General features: G+C 42.6%; 1 protein-coding gene across 1 annotated transcript in view; it reads left to right on the forward strand.

Moving 5' to 3' along the window:
• ZNF229 (zinc finger protein 229) overlaps positions 1 to 15,864 on the forward strand; it is a 55,840-nt gene that overhangs the window by 27,388 nt on the left and 12,588 nt on the right. The window contains exons 6-8 of the mRNA XM_049109766.1: positions 14,992 to 15,151; positions 15,463 to 15,514; positions 15,691 to 15,749. Coding sequence (XP_048965723.1) covers positions 14,992 to 15,151; positions 15,463 to 15,514; positions 15,691 to 15,749 — 271 coding nt within the window. The remainder of the gene's footprint in view (positions 1 to 14,991; positions 15,152 to 15,462; positions 15,515 to 15,690; positions 15,750 to 15,864) is intronic.

Here is a 15,864-nt window from a genome sequence, read left to right on the forward strand (position 1 = left end):
ATATTAGAAAAGAACGTGAGAATGCCCACTAGTCTGGTGGCTTTGGGCTGACAGACATGATGGGAGCATAGGATAATAAGTTAGAGACCTTCACATGCCCTTTTGCAAGGCTAGGAGTGTACAAGCTGCCTTGAACTAAGGCCTGGGCACTTGTGACTAAGCCTGATTAGGATGTATGACATGGAATCCCTGGGAGAATGATGAGAATGAAGAGAAGGAGGTTATAGTGATTGACAGGGAAGGGGATGGAATTGCCCATGCCATCCAACCCCTAATTCAACAGAAAACAAAAGCACAGCAACGACAACCCCAAGCAGCGTAACAGCCTTTATTTCAGGAAACATTTATGTTGAGAGAATACACTCCCACTGAGCTTATTGATATATAGCTGCCAAGTTTCAGCAAAGGCCAGGGAAAATATTCTGGCATGGTTGTTGTGGCTATAGGATACCGGGGGTGGTGGTGTTTCTCTGACCCAGCAGGAGGCAGAGAAAATGAGCAACATCACCACACACCCTACTCTCTGGCAGCATCTGCGTGATGCCCAGGGAATTCAGGGTACTCACTTCCTTATAGGCTGGATTATTTTATCCTGCAGGGAGGCTTGATGTAATGAGGAATTATCTCCCTGGGCATGTGGGATCCTGGAAATCTAGAGAGGAGGTATAGCAAATTCTCAGGGATCTGGGAATGAGATACGTGATCTATGCTTCTGTCTTTGAAAGCCCTGATCAGAATACATTCACTGCAGGGGAAAAGCCAACATTCTCCAGTTTGCCCCCAACACTGGTATCCTTGCTGAGCCCAGTTATAGAACAAGATTATTTACTATGCTGGGCAATCCATTACTGAAATGGGGGAAATGGATAGGTCTCAGGAATGGACATGGGTGACTGGGAAGGCTAGATAGAGAGGAAGCCCAGAAAGCCAAAAGCCTATCTCAGGGGTCTAGTCAGAATAACCTGAAAGCAAATATGTTTGCTTTCAATGTCTCATTGCAGGGGCCCTGCCTAAACAGATAGATTGGGTTGGCCTATGGAAAGCCTTAAAACCTGAGCAATGCTGAGCCTTAAAACCTGTCTTATCCGCTCCTATCATCCCTTATGCCCTCCCTGTTCCAGAGGAGGCCTCAGGGATACAGACTTATTTGGGATGGGTGCCTCCCTCCCAAATAAGGCACAGGCCAAGACTGCCTCCAGGTGAGGGCCATTGGAGGTGATCAGAGGTCCCATGTTGGGTTCACTATTCATTGACCCTCCAAAAATGCATAAAATGGTGACAGCTCTGGTGGATACTGAAGCTAAATGTATTTTAATATATGGTAACTGCCAAAGATTTTTTCTGTCCCCTTCAGTGCCACTGATAGTTATACAGGACAGACAGTTATGGTCAGAAGGATCCTCTTGGGCATTCCCAACCACCCTGAGATTATGAGGTTTTTATCTCTCCAATACCAGAGACCATATTGGGCATTGATATCCTCATCAAACTCTGCAAATCTTTGATGCCTCCAGGTTAGAGTAATCAAACTCATGCTGAGGGGAAGTGCCACTTGGGAACAAATAAGCCTGCCATCTCCACATAGAATGGTAAATATCAAACAATGTAAACTGCCTGGGTGCATTGGGAAACCAAGAGCTACACTGGGTGGGTATTTTACACCCTGCCCATAGTAGTTTCAACATCCCAGTATGTCCAGTAAAAAAACCACATGGCTCATGGTAAGTGTTGATGGACTACTGGACACTGAATAAGGTAGCATTCCCCATCCATGTGGCTGTGCCCAACATTGTCACTATCTTAGATACCTTAACCACATCCTAGGAATGTATTATGTTTTGCTGGATTTAGCAAATGCCCTTTTCAGAATATCCCTGGCCACTGAGTCACAAGATCAATGCCTTTACGTGGAAGGGTGACAAGGGACCTTTCAACTGGTTCCCCCAAGGTTATCTGCATAGCCCCCATGGTATGTCATGGGGTGGTAGCCTGAGACCTGTCTCTCTTCTCCTTCCTCACATCAATGAAATGTCAGGAACATACAATATGTGTGTGTGTGTGTGTGTGTATTTACACACATGAATAGCCTTTATGTTATGTTATTACAAGACATCCTATGTTTCCATTTTTAAAGCATTGTGGTAAAATATATATAGCACAACATTTATCATTGATGTTATAATGTTAGCATATGAAGATTTGCCTCCATTGCAGCACACCTTGTAGGCTTTATTGGAGCATCTGCAAGGGAGAGCTTAGGCAATGAACCCACAGAAAATTCCAGGCCCAGGCACCACTGTAAAGTTTCTAGGAGTTGTCTTGTTCTGTAAGACTGGTGTTTACTCTGAAGCAGTGATTGATAAAATGCAAACCTACCCAACCCCTAAGAACATGAAAGAGGTGCACGCCTTTGTAAGGATGTTAAGGTTTATGGAGGACTTTTATTCCACACCTGGTACAGTGCCTGCATCTCTTATATCACCTGATAAAGAAAGGACATGTGTGGGACAGGGCTGCCTTTGAGAAGGCAGAAATACTAGTGAAGCAGACTAAAGCTCTGGGCATCTGTCAAGTAGGGATCCCATTTGATTCCAGAAGGTATGAATTGGGCACTGTGGCAGAAACAAGGGACGGAGACAATTTGTTCAAGATTTTGGTCCAAGCTCTTGAAATGGGCAGAAAGCTGATATACCCTCATAGAGCAACAGCTCCTAGCACTCCACTCCTCCAGTGGAGCCTCTTATTAAGGAACAACACATTGTGATAATAACTTCCCTATTAAGGGTGGTTAAATATATGTTTCATTGACCACCTTTACCATGGCTCAAACCCCCAGTTGATTGAGTGGCATATCTGTTTGCAGCAGAGGAGTGCCCTGTTCAGGAGTGCTCTGGAAATGGGGGTACTGCTAGGCCTTATGGAGTATATATATCCTCTAGATGCCCCACACATATTCCTATGGCGGACCCACAGCCTAAGGAGTGGACAGGGGAGATTCCTGCTGATGCCTGGTATACAGATGGGTCTACTCAAGGGAACCCACCCCATATAGACTGCAGTCCTATTCAGCCCAATACTGACACCATCTGTATGAGAAAAGAAACCATAAACTAGTGGACTGAGCTCAGAGCAGTCGGGCTGGTGATTGTTTACTCATGAGCCCTGGCTGTTAACCCTCCCTCACTGACACCTGGGCTGTTCTAAAAGATTAACCCTATGGCTCAGACAATGGGAAGCTGAGGGGTGGATAATTATGAATAATCTCTTGTAGAGTCAAGATATATGGAAAGACTTTGGGTTCATCTATAAGAGCCTAAGACAGACCTCACTGTTTTCCATGTCCTGGCTAAGAAGGTGCTGATACCCTCTTACAATCAGGAAGCTGATGCCCTAGCTGAGGTACAAGCTTTAGCTACTGACAGTAGATAGGACAGATTGAGTGCATAGAAAGAGTGGCTGTTGCAGTACCCAGGTGTGATGGCATATTTCCAGGGGTGCTGGATTGCCTTTAGTTAATGCAGCAAGAGCCTGTCCTGTATGTTCTAAACAACACCCAAGGCAACTGACAAAAGTAACTGGGACCATTCACTGGACTGGTTCACCCAAGTGGTGAGGAATTGGAAAATTGATTATATCCCCCTTCCCTCATAAGTAGGGGTTCTAAATATGCCTTGGCTTTTATGGGCACTGCATCTAGCCTAACCCCGGCTATCTCCTGCCACCATATGAGCCAGGCTGCCACCATTAGGGGATTAGGGAAACACAATACTGCATATGGATACCCTCATTGAGTAGATAGTAATTGGGCATCACATTTCAAAGGTCATGATATGCCAGACTGGGCAAAAAAAATATGCCATGAAGTGGAAGTTTCATCTCTCCTATAGCAGGCAAATAGCAGGGTTAATTTAAAAAAAAGAATATTAAAGCAACAGATTAAATTGTTAACAGGTAAAACCACTTTGGCTAGATGGACCAAAAAGTATTGTCCCAGGCTTTAATACATTTGAATGATCAACCGAGAAGGCCGGACTGGGGGAAAAGGAATGATTTACTATTGAGTTATCCAGGAAATGATGAGGAGATAAGATGTTAACCTTGCTCAGTGACCTCCCTGAGCCACCAGTTTATGACAAGGGTACTTCCTAAACTGTACAGTCTTTGGGGCTTAAGATATAAGACTAGATGGAATCTCTCTTGTCAGGGAGCTTGGTGATTTACAGAAACATGCCTTTACACAGAGGGACAGATATCTCTGGAACATATAAGAAAGATCCAGATCCTCCTGCATTCAGGATACTCTCAGCTGATCATTAGAATGGTCACTAATTCACTGGGATCTAAAAACACAAAATTCAGGGAGAGTAAAAAGAGCATTTAGGTGAATGAATACAGATAACAACTCCACTATTTTCTCTAGTGTGGACGTGTGAGAGAGGCCTGGTAGCCGACTGTCAGAGATAATGGAAGTTGTGTCTAAGATACAGGAAAGCTTTAAGAGTCTGTTTTCATTTCTATTACATTAGAAAAACAATTCTGAACTCCTTGCCCATCTTAACCCTATCTAGAGATACTGAGTTTTTGCAGTGTTTGGATTTATTGCTACTTTAAGAAAACCTTGGTATCTTTGTTGAAAAATCAGCAAGAAACAAAAGGATTGAGTTCTAGTCTCTCAATTTATCTGTTAGATGTAGACTATGTTATTAAGTCAAGGAAGTTCCCTCCTACCTCTATGTTGTTAAAAGCTTTTGTCATGAACATTCATTTATCAAGTGCTTCTCCTACACCTTACTGAGATGATCTTTTTTTTTTTTTTTTGCCCTTTATTATCCTATATGATGTATTACATTACTTGGCTTTCACATGTTAAATCAACTTCACATTCCTGGTATAAATCCCAGTTAGTATGAGATAGTTAAATTTAGTTTGTTAATATTTTGTCAAGGATTTTTATGTCTTTGTTCAGTGAGGAATAATGGTCTATAGTTTTGTTCATATCTTTGTCTGACTTTGAAATCATGGTAATACTGACCTCATAGATTGAGTTGGCAAGTTTTGTGTCTGATTAGTATTTTTACCTTCTTAAATATTTGGTAGAATTTACCAGTAAAGCTGTTTCAACTTGGCTTTTCTTTGTGGACAGATTTTTAATTACCAATTCAACTACTTTACTTGCCATAGGTCTAATCAGATTTTTTCCATTTCTTCTTGAGTAGTTTTTGATAATTGAGGCCCTTCTAGGAATTTGTTAATTTCACTTAAATTGTCTAATCTGTTGGTATAAAATTATTCATAATGTTCTTTTATAACCCTTTTAGGTTTTGTATGATCGGCAGTAGAGATATTCTCTCTTTCATTTCTGATTTTGGCAATGTCATCTCTTTTATTCTTGGTTTATCAATTTTACTAATGCTGCCAGAGGACTGACTTTTGGTTTCATTGGTTTTATGTTCTCTACTTAATTTATTTCTGTTTATCACTGTGTACCTTCAAGTGATACTATACCACTTCATATATAGTATGAGATCCTCACAACAAGGTGAAGGCTAAGACTTTATCTAGAACCTTGGGACAGAGTCATATACCCTCATATCATAAGGGTTCTTCCTTAGTTATTCAGGTAAAAACACTCCAATTTATTGATTTCCCAAGGAAATGAGAAAACCCCAAAATGAGATCCCATTAAATGTACTCCCATGAAACTCTCCTGAACCAGAGGCTGATCTGTTCATTTGTCATAGAACTCATACAGTTTCCGTGGAAGAAGTGCTATTCAATTGGTCTTAAAAACTGGGTAAGGTTTTAAAAGTGAAGAAGGGGACAGACATTTCAGAGTGATCAACCACAGCAAAGACAGAGAGTTGTAAAAATGGCAGGACTTGGGCTGGGAACTGAAACTCTTCACACTCAAGCAAAGAAGGATGGGTTTTGACCACATGCCTGGAGGCGTGTAATGCTGTAATTGGGTTATTTTTCTAAGCAACAGGAGTCCTTGACAAATCTTAGAATTTGTCAAAACAATTAAATGGTCCATCTAGAAAAGAGAATGCTATAATTTCTAGGATTAAATTTTTTAAAAATAGAATAAAGAGGGAGAGATAAAGAAATATATTATACACGGCAGCCCCGGTGGTGCAGCGGTTTAGCACCGCCTGCAGCCCAGGGTGTGATCCTGGAGATCCTGAATCGAGTCCCACATCAGGTTTCCTGCATGGAGCCTGCTTCTTCCTCTGCCTGTGTCTCTGCCTCTCTCTCTCTCTCCGAATAAATAAATAAATCTTTTTAAAAAAAGAAATATATTATACAATAGTAATAACTCTATTTGAAATCTTTTATCCTGGCACGGAAAGACAATCTCTATCATTGGAACAATTGTATCCCAGAAAATATATAACTATAAACAATAATGTAGTAAATGAGTAAGATTACATTTTAAATCAGTAGAGAAACTATGTATTTTTCAGTAAATTTTGTTTAGAAAACTTGACAACCATTTGGCGAAATAGAAAAGTAGATCTCTCCTTCACACCATATACGGAAATAAATCACACAGGAATAAAATAGAACAATAAAACCACTATAAGTTGAGTTGATTATATCTTCTTATTTTCTGTATTTCAGTGTTCTGGCATTTGAGGCCTTGATCCCAGAGAGATAACCCCTTCCTAGGGCTAGCTAATTTATAGATTGCAAACTACTTTATGAAGGTGTCTTTGATATACAAAACAAACAAACAAACAACAATCCAGAGCCCACACCCCCAACTATGTCCTTTATCAAACTCACATACCAGCACAATATTTCCCTGCCCTAAATCAACCCAGGACCAGGTACTGGACACCCAGGGACCACACCTATGTCCCAGAGCCCATCAAAATTATTTAAACTATCCAATCCTAAACTTATTCATCATATTTACTCTGATTCACCCATTCCTTCCCATGAAAACCCAATAAAGGCTCTAGACTATGTTCTCCCCTTCTCTTCTGTCTCCTGACCAACCCTGGGCCTTCTCCATGAGGTCCTGAGCAGCAATGACATACCTTCTGTTTCTAGGGATCTGTGAGTATAAGCTTGATTTTTCATGACTATCATTTCTATATCTATGTCTTATCATGCCTGATTAAAACAAATCTCAGGAACATTTTTAGAACAGAAGTGAATATAGATGTGTACTCATTGGATACCAGGGAAGGAAGTCTTTGTAATTATACGGAAAAATACAGAATCCAAAATGAAAAGACTAATCAATTTGATCAAATAAAGTTTTGGTGGTTTTTAAAAACTTCTATATGGAAGTCCAAACTGGAAAAAATCATCATATGGGACAGAGTCAATACCATCTGTATGCAAGGAGAACTTACAAATAAATAAACAAAAGATAAAAACGGATAAAGGGCATAAAAAGGCAATCTACCCACCACTGACATGTTGACATTTATTCCACATCTCCATGAACAAAGAAATGCAATCAATAAGGAGACAGCATGTTTGGGCTATCAAATTGGAAGAAATTAAAGAAAATGACTCTTCCTAGTTTTGACACACTGAGATCGGAAGTCTAACTTCATCGGTGGACAAGGTGGTGACAGATATAAAACTAAAGAATCCTCAGCAACCACTTAAAATGAATTTATTATTTAGTGACTTAGAGAGCTACCCATGATACATGAAGTGGGAGAAAAAAAATTCTAAATATTATGATGCCAATATTGTGGGGACAAAATTTTTTAAATATACATTTACTCAAGGAGGAAATCTGGAAATACACAAGCCAAGATATTAATGATGCTTGTTTCTAGGTGCTCGGATTACAGAGGACTTTTAGTTATCTTACGTTCCCCCTTGCTTTTTCTGAACATTCTTTTCTTTTTTTTCCTTTTATTATATTTTTCTTATCAGTGATCATGCGGTGCTTTTGAAATTAAATTATATATAATATATATTTCATATATATAAAATTTACACCAAAACATCAATTCTTTATATTCCCTGGTGATGGGAATATGGATTTGTTGAAGCGTGTTGTCAGATTTTCTACAACCTGAACATGTTAGCAGCGAGTAGTAACTGTTTTTTAAGGAAAGAGAAAAAAAGGTGTAGTTAGTTATGCTCCAAAGCTGAGCGCCAGAACACCACACCTCCTCCCGCAGGCCAAAGTACAGCTGCTGCGCCTCCGCCTTTCACCTGCGCCTAGGGCGAGGCTCCAGGTGTACGCTCCTTTACGCCACCCTCTGGATTCTAAATAAGACCGGGCGTGGCGCAGAGGATTCTGGGAAATGTAGTCCGGGTCCACCCAAGCTGCCCACTTCCGCTTCCGGCCACCGCAGCGCTGCCATAATTTCTTCTGCGATGGTGAGTAGGTTATGGGACGTGGGGGCTTCTTGGAGGTCTTCGTTCTGGCCGCAGGGGCGGGGGCCGGGGTCTCTAGGATCTGCGGGGGAGAGGCGAGTGGCGGAGGTCAGAACCAGGGGATTTCGACAGCTCCACGCGGCGAGGGAGAGGCGTGAGGAGGTGGATGCGCTGGGCATCCCGGGTTGGGATGGGGGGCGGGGCTCGGGCCGGCAGCGCCGGGCGCCCCCAGGCTTGGAAGGAGCAGTTCGAAGTCCGCAGCGGTGGCTTCGAGAAGGGCTTCGCTCGGTTTGGGAGACTCCGGTCCAGGCAGTCTCGGATTAAATCTGCCATTATTTCACGGTAGCCGCACACCCACTTCTGTAGGAAGTCTGTATCAGACTTTTCTGTGAAGTTCTTTCCATGAAGAGCTGCAGAAGTTTTTCACCTTCTGTATGTGTTCCCTTGAGAATTATTAAGCGCCGTACAAGTTTTAAGCGATTATTTTGCTCATGTAGTGGTCCTAGGTCTCTTTGTTGCAGCTCCTGAGGCACATGGGTTGAATTCCACTTCGTCACACAACATATGAGAGTCACCGCTCTCAATTCAAATATTTTTTTAAGTAGTAGACCTTTAATCCATATGGCATGAATTTTTGTGTATTTTTTTTAAAGATTTTATTTATTTATTCATGAGAGACAGAGAGATAGAGGCAGAGGGAGAAACTGTCCATGCAGGGAGCCGGACGTGGGACTCGATTCCGGGTCTCCAGGTTCACGCCCTGGACCGAAGGCGGCGCTAAACCGCTGCACCACCGGGGCTGCCCTTGTGTATGATTTAAGGAGGGGTGCACAAGAATTTTCCAGTTGTTCCAACTCCATACGTTGAAAAGACTCTTCTCATTGACCTATTTGTCCATTGTTGCCAATACCACTATTTCTTTTTTTTTTTTTTTTTTATGATAGTCACAGAGAGAGAGAGAGAGGCAGAGACACAGGCAGAGGGAGAAGCAGGCTCCATGCACCGGGAGCCCGAGGTGGGATTCGATCCCGGGTCTCCAGGATCGCGCCCTGGGCCAAAGGCAGGCGCTAAACCGCTGCGCCACCTGGGGTTCCCAATACCACTATTTCTTGATTACTGTAGCTTTAGAATAAATGTTAGAAGGAATGAGTCCAAATTTTGTCCAGATTTTTCCTTCATTGAGTATCAGGATTGTTTTCGTTATTCTAGGTGTTTTTTCATTTCAATGTAAATTTTAGTATCAGCACGTCAAATTTTGCAAAAAGATTGAGATTTTGATCGAGATTGCATCGGAGAGAACAGATAACCTAAAGGCTTTAATTGCATGAACATGGTATATTTGTAGGTATATATTTAGGCATTTAAAAAATGTTTGAAGGGCAGCCCGGGTGGCTCAGCGGTTTAGCGCCGCCTTCGGCCCAGGGCGTGATCCTGGAGACCTGCGATCGAGTCCCCACGTTGGGCTCCCTGCATGGTGTCTGCTTCTCCCTCTGCCTGTGTCTTTGCCTCTCTCCTCTCTGTGTTTCTCATGAGTAAATAAATAAAATCTTTAAAAAAAATAAAAATAAAAAATGTTTAAACATACACCAGGTGCATAATGATTCAACAGTTCTGTACATTGTTCAGTGCTCATCAAGATATGTGTATTCTCATTCCACTCACCTCCTCCATGGTTTGTTCTCTGTGTTTAAGAGTCTGGCTTTTTATCTCTTTTTTTTCTTTGTTCATTTGTGTTTTTTCTTAAATTCTACATATAAGGGAAATAATATCATATTTGTCTTTCTCTGATTCATTTCACTTAACATTATACCCTCTAGGTCTATCCATGTTGCAAATGACAAGATTTCACCTTTTGTATGGCTGAGTAATATTCCATCATATATACAAATACCACATCCTTTTTAGCCATCCATCTGTGGATGGACACTTGGGTTGCTTCCATAAATTTGCTGTTGTACATAATGCAATAAACACAAAGGTGTGTATCTGTTCAAATTAGTGTTTTTTATTTCTTTGGGTAAAAACCCAGTAGTGGGATTATTGGATCATATGGTATTTCTATTTTTAATTTTTTGAGGCACCTCCAGACTACTTTCCACAGTGGCTGCACCAATCTATATTACCAGGATTCCTTTGTCTCCGCATCTTCACAGACACTTGTTACTTCTTGTCTTTTTTATTCTAGTCTTCCTGACAGGTGTAAGGTGATATCTCATTGTGGTTTCAATTTGCATTTTCCTGATGAGCATTTTTTTCATGTATCTGTTGGCTATCTAATTGTCTTCTGGAAGCTACAGTGAATGCAGGCTTGTAGATGAGGCCTACAGCAGGAATGGCATGGCCTGTCTGTCTGAGCCCCATAGGGATGGAGGTCCCCTTCTTGGTAGTAGGAGTGGATTACAGGAAGGCTAGATTACATTCAACTGGTGCTCAGAGATTTCTCCCTGTTGTGTGTTGGGATTGTGAAAAATCATATTCTCTCCTGCCTCTTTTTTATTTCATGGCCTTGCCTTCTTGGGACTGTTCCTTTCTCAGAACTGCATAGAAGAGAAAGGAATAGCCCTTGGTCTCTTGACATTAGAGCTCCAAGTAAGTAGAATTTTGATTTCTTACTGTTTTATGGCAATGCCAGCTCTTTTCCCAGACAAGACTCTCCTTTCTGGACCTTACTTTTCATACCACGGTCTTGACAAATCCCATACAAGCCCCTCAGCCATGGCTGCCTCCCCACCCCCACTACCCCAAAATGATTTTTTTCTAAATTTGGGGCAATTTCCTGATGTCTTGATTTAGTGTACTGTCTCCCTGGCTTGTAGTATTGGTTCATTTAGTCAGTAAATCACTCAGGCTTACACTGCTTCAGGACTGTGCTAGGTGGAGGGAAGAAATAATTACAGTAACTATAATGGTGTGTATTAATTAAGTCCTTATTGTTTGCCAGTTAGGCTAAGGGCTTTCATTGCTGTATCCCTAGTACCTAGATAGTGCTTGGCATAGGGTAACCTGTCAAATACTATTTAATTTGCTCAGCAACTTTGTGAGGTAGATACTGTTAGTCCCATGTTACAGATGAGAATGCTGAGGTGTTCTAACTGGGAGTCAGGGCCTTTGCACCTGCACCTCCCTCTGTACTCTTCCTATCCCAGATCTTTGCATGGCTGATTTATTTTCATTCAGGCCTTGGAGACCGTCCTCGACAACCTGATTAATGTTGTCCCTCCCACACCTGCCACCTGTGTTCTGTCCCAGAGAACTTATGTTCTGGTTAGTAAACAAGAATCTGTTATGTTGGTCTTACTTTCTTCATTGCCCTTTTTGTCCTCAGAAATCACCTTATTTGTAGATTTGTTTACTCACCAGAATGCAAGCACTGTAAGAAGAAGTATCTTGTCCATCTTATTTGCTCCAGTGTCCGCAGTGTTTGTTATAGTCCCTGAGGTGAGATGCTGAGTGTGTCTTTGTGCCTGTATTCCTAGGTTAGTGCTAGGATGAATGAATAACAGCAGTGATAGAGGTTGGCTAAGGATTTTGTGTGCCACGTAGTAGGCTATGAGCTTTATTCAAATAGGTATCCATGTGTATATGTGTGAAAAAGACAATTCTTTCAACTCTGAGTAAGAAGTACTGTTTTCACTTGACAGCAGAAAGAACAGACTCATTCAAAGATTTGTCTCTCTTCTAGTGTTAACACAGCTACAAAGCAGCTGAGCCAGAACTTACACCCAGGCCGTTTGACAGCTCCAGTATTGAGAGTCAAGACCTGCAACGTCCCAACCCTGCCTCTCGTTTTACTCTCTGGATTAAAGCGCCATAATTTGCCTGTTTTCCTTAAACTTTAATTCCAGACTCATATTTGATTTCCTTTCACCTGCGTGTAGTTATTCATCTATTCCTATTATTTCTACCTTTGTAATGTCTCTTATTCCCATTACCCCTTTGTCCCACTGTCTGCTTCACCAATTATATTGGTCATCCTCTTTCTTTCCCCAGTGTGAGCTCCATATGGCAAAGGAGTGTATCTTTCTTTAAACCTAAGCACCTGACACATAGTAGAATGTCAGGGAATGTGTTCCCAGCTAGAATGTAGCTGCTCAAGCGCGGTCCTTGCCTGCCCTGATCACCACTGTGTCCCAACAGATCCAGCATGGTCCTTAGCACATAACTGACGAAGCGAACGCATGGCAGAAGAAAACCATTCTGCTCCATTGCTGGCATCAAAGAACCCAGGATCCAAGTATCAGCAGGCTGAGTTCACTTCAGTCCCAGTTTCCTATTTAAATATGTATTGGGTACCTGTGTTGTGCCCGGAGCAGACTAAAATCCCAGCCATTGCATTCTCGCGGACACAGGAAGATAGTAAAAAAGAAAAACAGTAGGTTAGGTGATAAATTTCATGGGAAAAATGAAGCAGGGAAGATGCTTTGGGAGGGCTAGAAGAGGGGTTTGCAGTAGTAAGAAGGATAATTAGGGATGAATTCAGGGAAAAGGTGATGATATCACTGGAAAGGTGGTGAGTAAGGACCCAAAGAAAGTGAAGGGTCTGTGATACTGGGGAAAGGGAACATCATTGAAGGCCCTGAGGCAGGCACAGTCCTGGAGCGTCCAGAGGAGCTGAATTTAAATGGCATTGGTCTGAAGGACAATGTTAGAGATCTGACCCCTGCTCTTTGTCCTCCACCTCGGAGGTTAGTAGGTGGCCCAGTGTTCCACGTTTGCTTCAGACAGCAGTCCCTTGTGCAGGGCAGTGCACAAACTGGGAGACGGGATGGTGCTTGCCATAGTGGACTACGTAGAGGTCTGAGGGCAAAGTGGAGATGTGAGTTCAGGAAATATCTTATAGTGGGCACCCCAAAGGTATGTATCTCTCTGAACCTGCCCTGTGGCTTGGGTCTCAGGAGAAAGCAGATCAGGCAAAGAAGGGAAAGGAGGGAACTCACCGTCAGTGTATTTATATTACCTACTGACTGGCTCTGAGCTGGTTCCAAGAGTTCTGTTTGTCTCTGTGCTTCACATCCCATTGATAGAATTTGTAAAATGTGTCCCATGTGCCAGGCCCATCCAAAATGGAGAACATGAATAAAGAGAAGGGCCCATTCCCTTGATGATTTAGAGATATCTCTCTCTCTCTGTTTTTAAAGACTCATTTATTTCAAAGGGAGAGAGGGTGAGAGCGCATGAGTGCAAACAAGGGGTGAGAGGCAGAGGCAGAGAGAATCCTGAAGCAGACTCCCTGCTGAGTGCAGAGCCTAACACAGGGCTTGATCCCAAGACCCTGACTGAGATCATGACTGGAGTTGAAATCAAGAGTTGGCTGCTTAATCATCTGAATCACCCAGGCACCCTGATGATTTATTTATTTAAAAAAAATTTTTTTTTACGATTTTATTTATTTATTCATGAGAGACACAGAGAGAGACACACAGAAAGGCAGAGACACAGGCAGAAGAAGAAGCAGGCTCCATACGGGGAGCCCGATGCGGGACTCGATCCTGGGACTCCAGGATCACGCCCCAGGCCGAAGGCAAGTGCTGAACCACTGAGCACCCAGGGATCCCCCACCCCGATGATTTAGAGATCTTAACAGGGCAGCTGTGTTAAAGGTTGCAAGCCAGTAACCTAAAGTGGTTCAGGGTCTCAGAGTGACTAATTCAACTTGGTGGTAGCAGGAGAAGGATTCACTTAGAAAAGGAGTTCTTGAACTCTAGTCCATGGGCATAATGCAGGGGTGTTCATGAACTTGAGAGGGAAATATACACAAGTTGAGTGAAAATTAGCATTTCTTTTAATTATGAAGGCAGGTGACAAACTATAAAAGTATCATCAGAACCCATGGCTCTGTTATCCATGTAAATCATAGATATTTTTATATTATAGTTGGTACAGATGTTTTAAAATATTACTTGCTCATTACTATTTTGAAAATACAGTAGTTAATAAATTCTTAATATTTAATGTGTAAAAAAAAAGCACATCCCTGGTGTTTTATTATTTTTTTAATGTTGTATTCCAGTGTAATTAGGCTTTAAAATAATCCTGTTTTTTTGTTTTTTTTTTTTTAAGATTTTATTTATTCATGAGAGACACAGAGTGAGAGAGAGGCAGAGACACAGGCAGAGGGAGAAGCAGGCTCCATGCAGGGAGCCCGATGCAGGACTTGATCCCAGGACTCCAGGATCACGTCCTGGGCCAGAGGTGGTGCTAAACCGCTGAGCCACCCAGGGATCCCCTGTTTGTTTTTTAATGCACTTACAATGTTACTCTGAGTAAGAGTCTGTGAGTATCATGCCAAACGAGGCTATGGAACAGAAAAGATTACAAACCCTGAGTTAGAAGGCCATTGCTAACCTGTGTCTTAATTTACAGAATCTTTGAGGACAGAGATTTTTTTTTAAGTTTATGTATGTATGTATGTATGTATGTATGTATATGTATGTATGTATGTAATCTCTACATCAAACATGGGGCTTGTACTCATGACCCTGAGATCAGAGTACCATGCTCTTCTGACTGAGCCAGCCAGTACCCCCAGGACAGGGATTTTTAATCATTTTTATTTCCTCAGTGCCCACAGTATCACCTTAGTAAAGCTTTCACACTCTAGATTCTCCTTCACAGAACACAGGACTAATGTGTTGGTAGCATCTCCACCCTTCTGTACGGCTCTGTGTCTCACTGTGACTCTACTGCTGCTAGGCCTTCCCAGTGGAAACTCCTCAGACTGTCCACAGCCATCTGCAGTGTTCTTGGCTCTGTGGACTGTGAGTCCTTCTGGAGCAGGGATGATGCATACAGCGACTCAGTAAGCGTCCACTGAATGAGTGATATCCAAAAGGTGTGCATCCAGAAGGGAGACCCAGAGCTCTGGGGTCCAGAAGAAAGGACTAGATCAAGTCAAGTTCCCCTCTTGAGCCCAGAGGTCCCTGGAGCATGGGAACGAACCAGGCTTGGAACGTGAAGGTGGAGACAGGTCCTCCCTTTGGAGCCCAGCTAGCCATCTGACACTCCCTTGTCAGAGCTTTGAGAACCTCAAGAATACAGAAGGCCCAGATCTTCTCTTCTCTAGCTTAAGAAGATCAGAGGAGAACTGATTAAAAATTACTGCCACCCTGGGAAAACCTAGAAGGGACCATGGAGACTTGGACCTTGAGGCCCGGGGAGAGAGGTGAGAGCTCAGGAGGGGAGTGTGGTGGGAGAGTTGGAACCAGGTGTGGAGAGAGGAAAAGTGAGGCGGAGGAGAAGAATCCAGCATGTGAAGCAGCAGACATTGCTAGGGTCCTGGTAGATGGTCCGTGAGCCCAGGCAGGGGCCACCCCTTCTCATGGCTTCCTTCTCCTGCAGCTGTCCACTCTCAAGCCTCAGCCCTTTCTCAGGATGGGGAGGACAAGACCCAGTTTCAGGTGGGTTGAGATCTCTTTTCTCTCCAGAAATGACACATGAGGTGTCAGAGCGTAAAAATATCCCCCTCCCTTGGGAGAAGAGATGAGAAAACAGTGTATTGAGCAAGTAATGGCA

The sequence above is a fragment of the Canis lupus genome, chromosome 1, assembly GCF_003254725.2.
Source record: "Canis lupus dingo isolate Sandy chromosome 1, ASM325472v2, whole genome shotgun sequence".
NCBI lineage: Eukaryota > Metazoa > Chordata > Mammalia > Carnivora > Canidae > Canis > Canis lupus.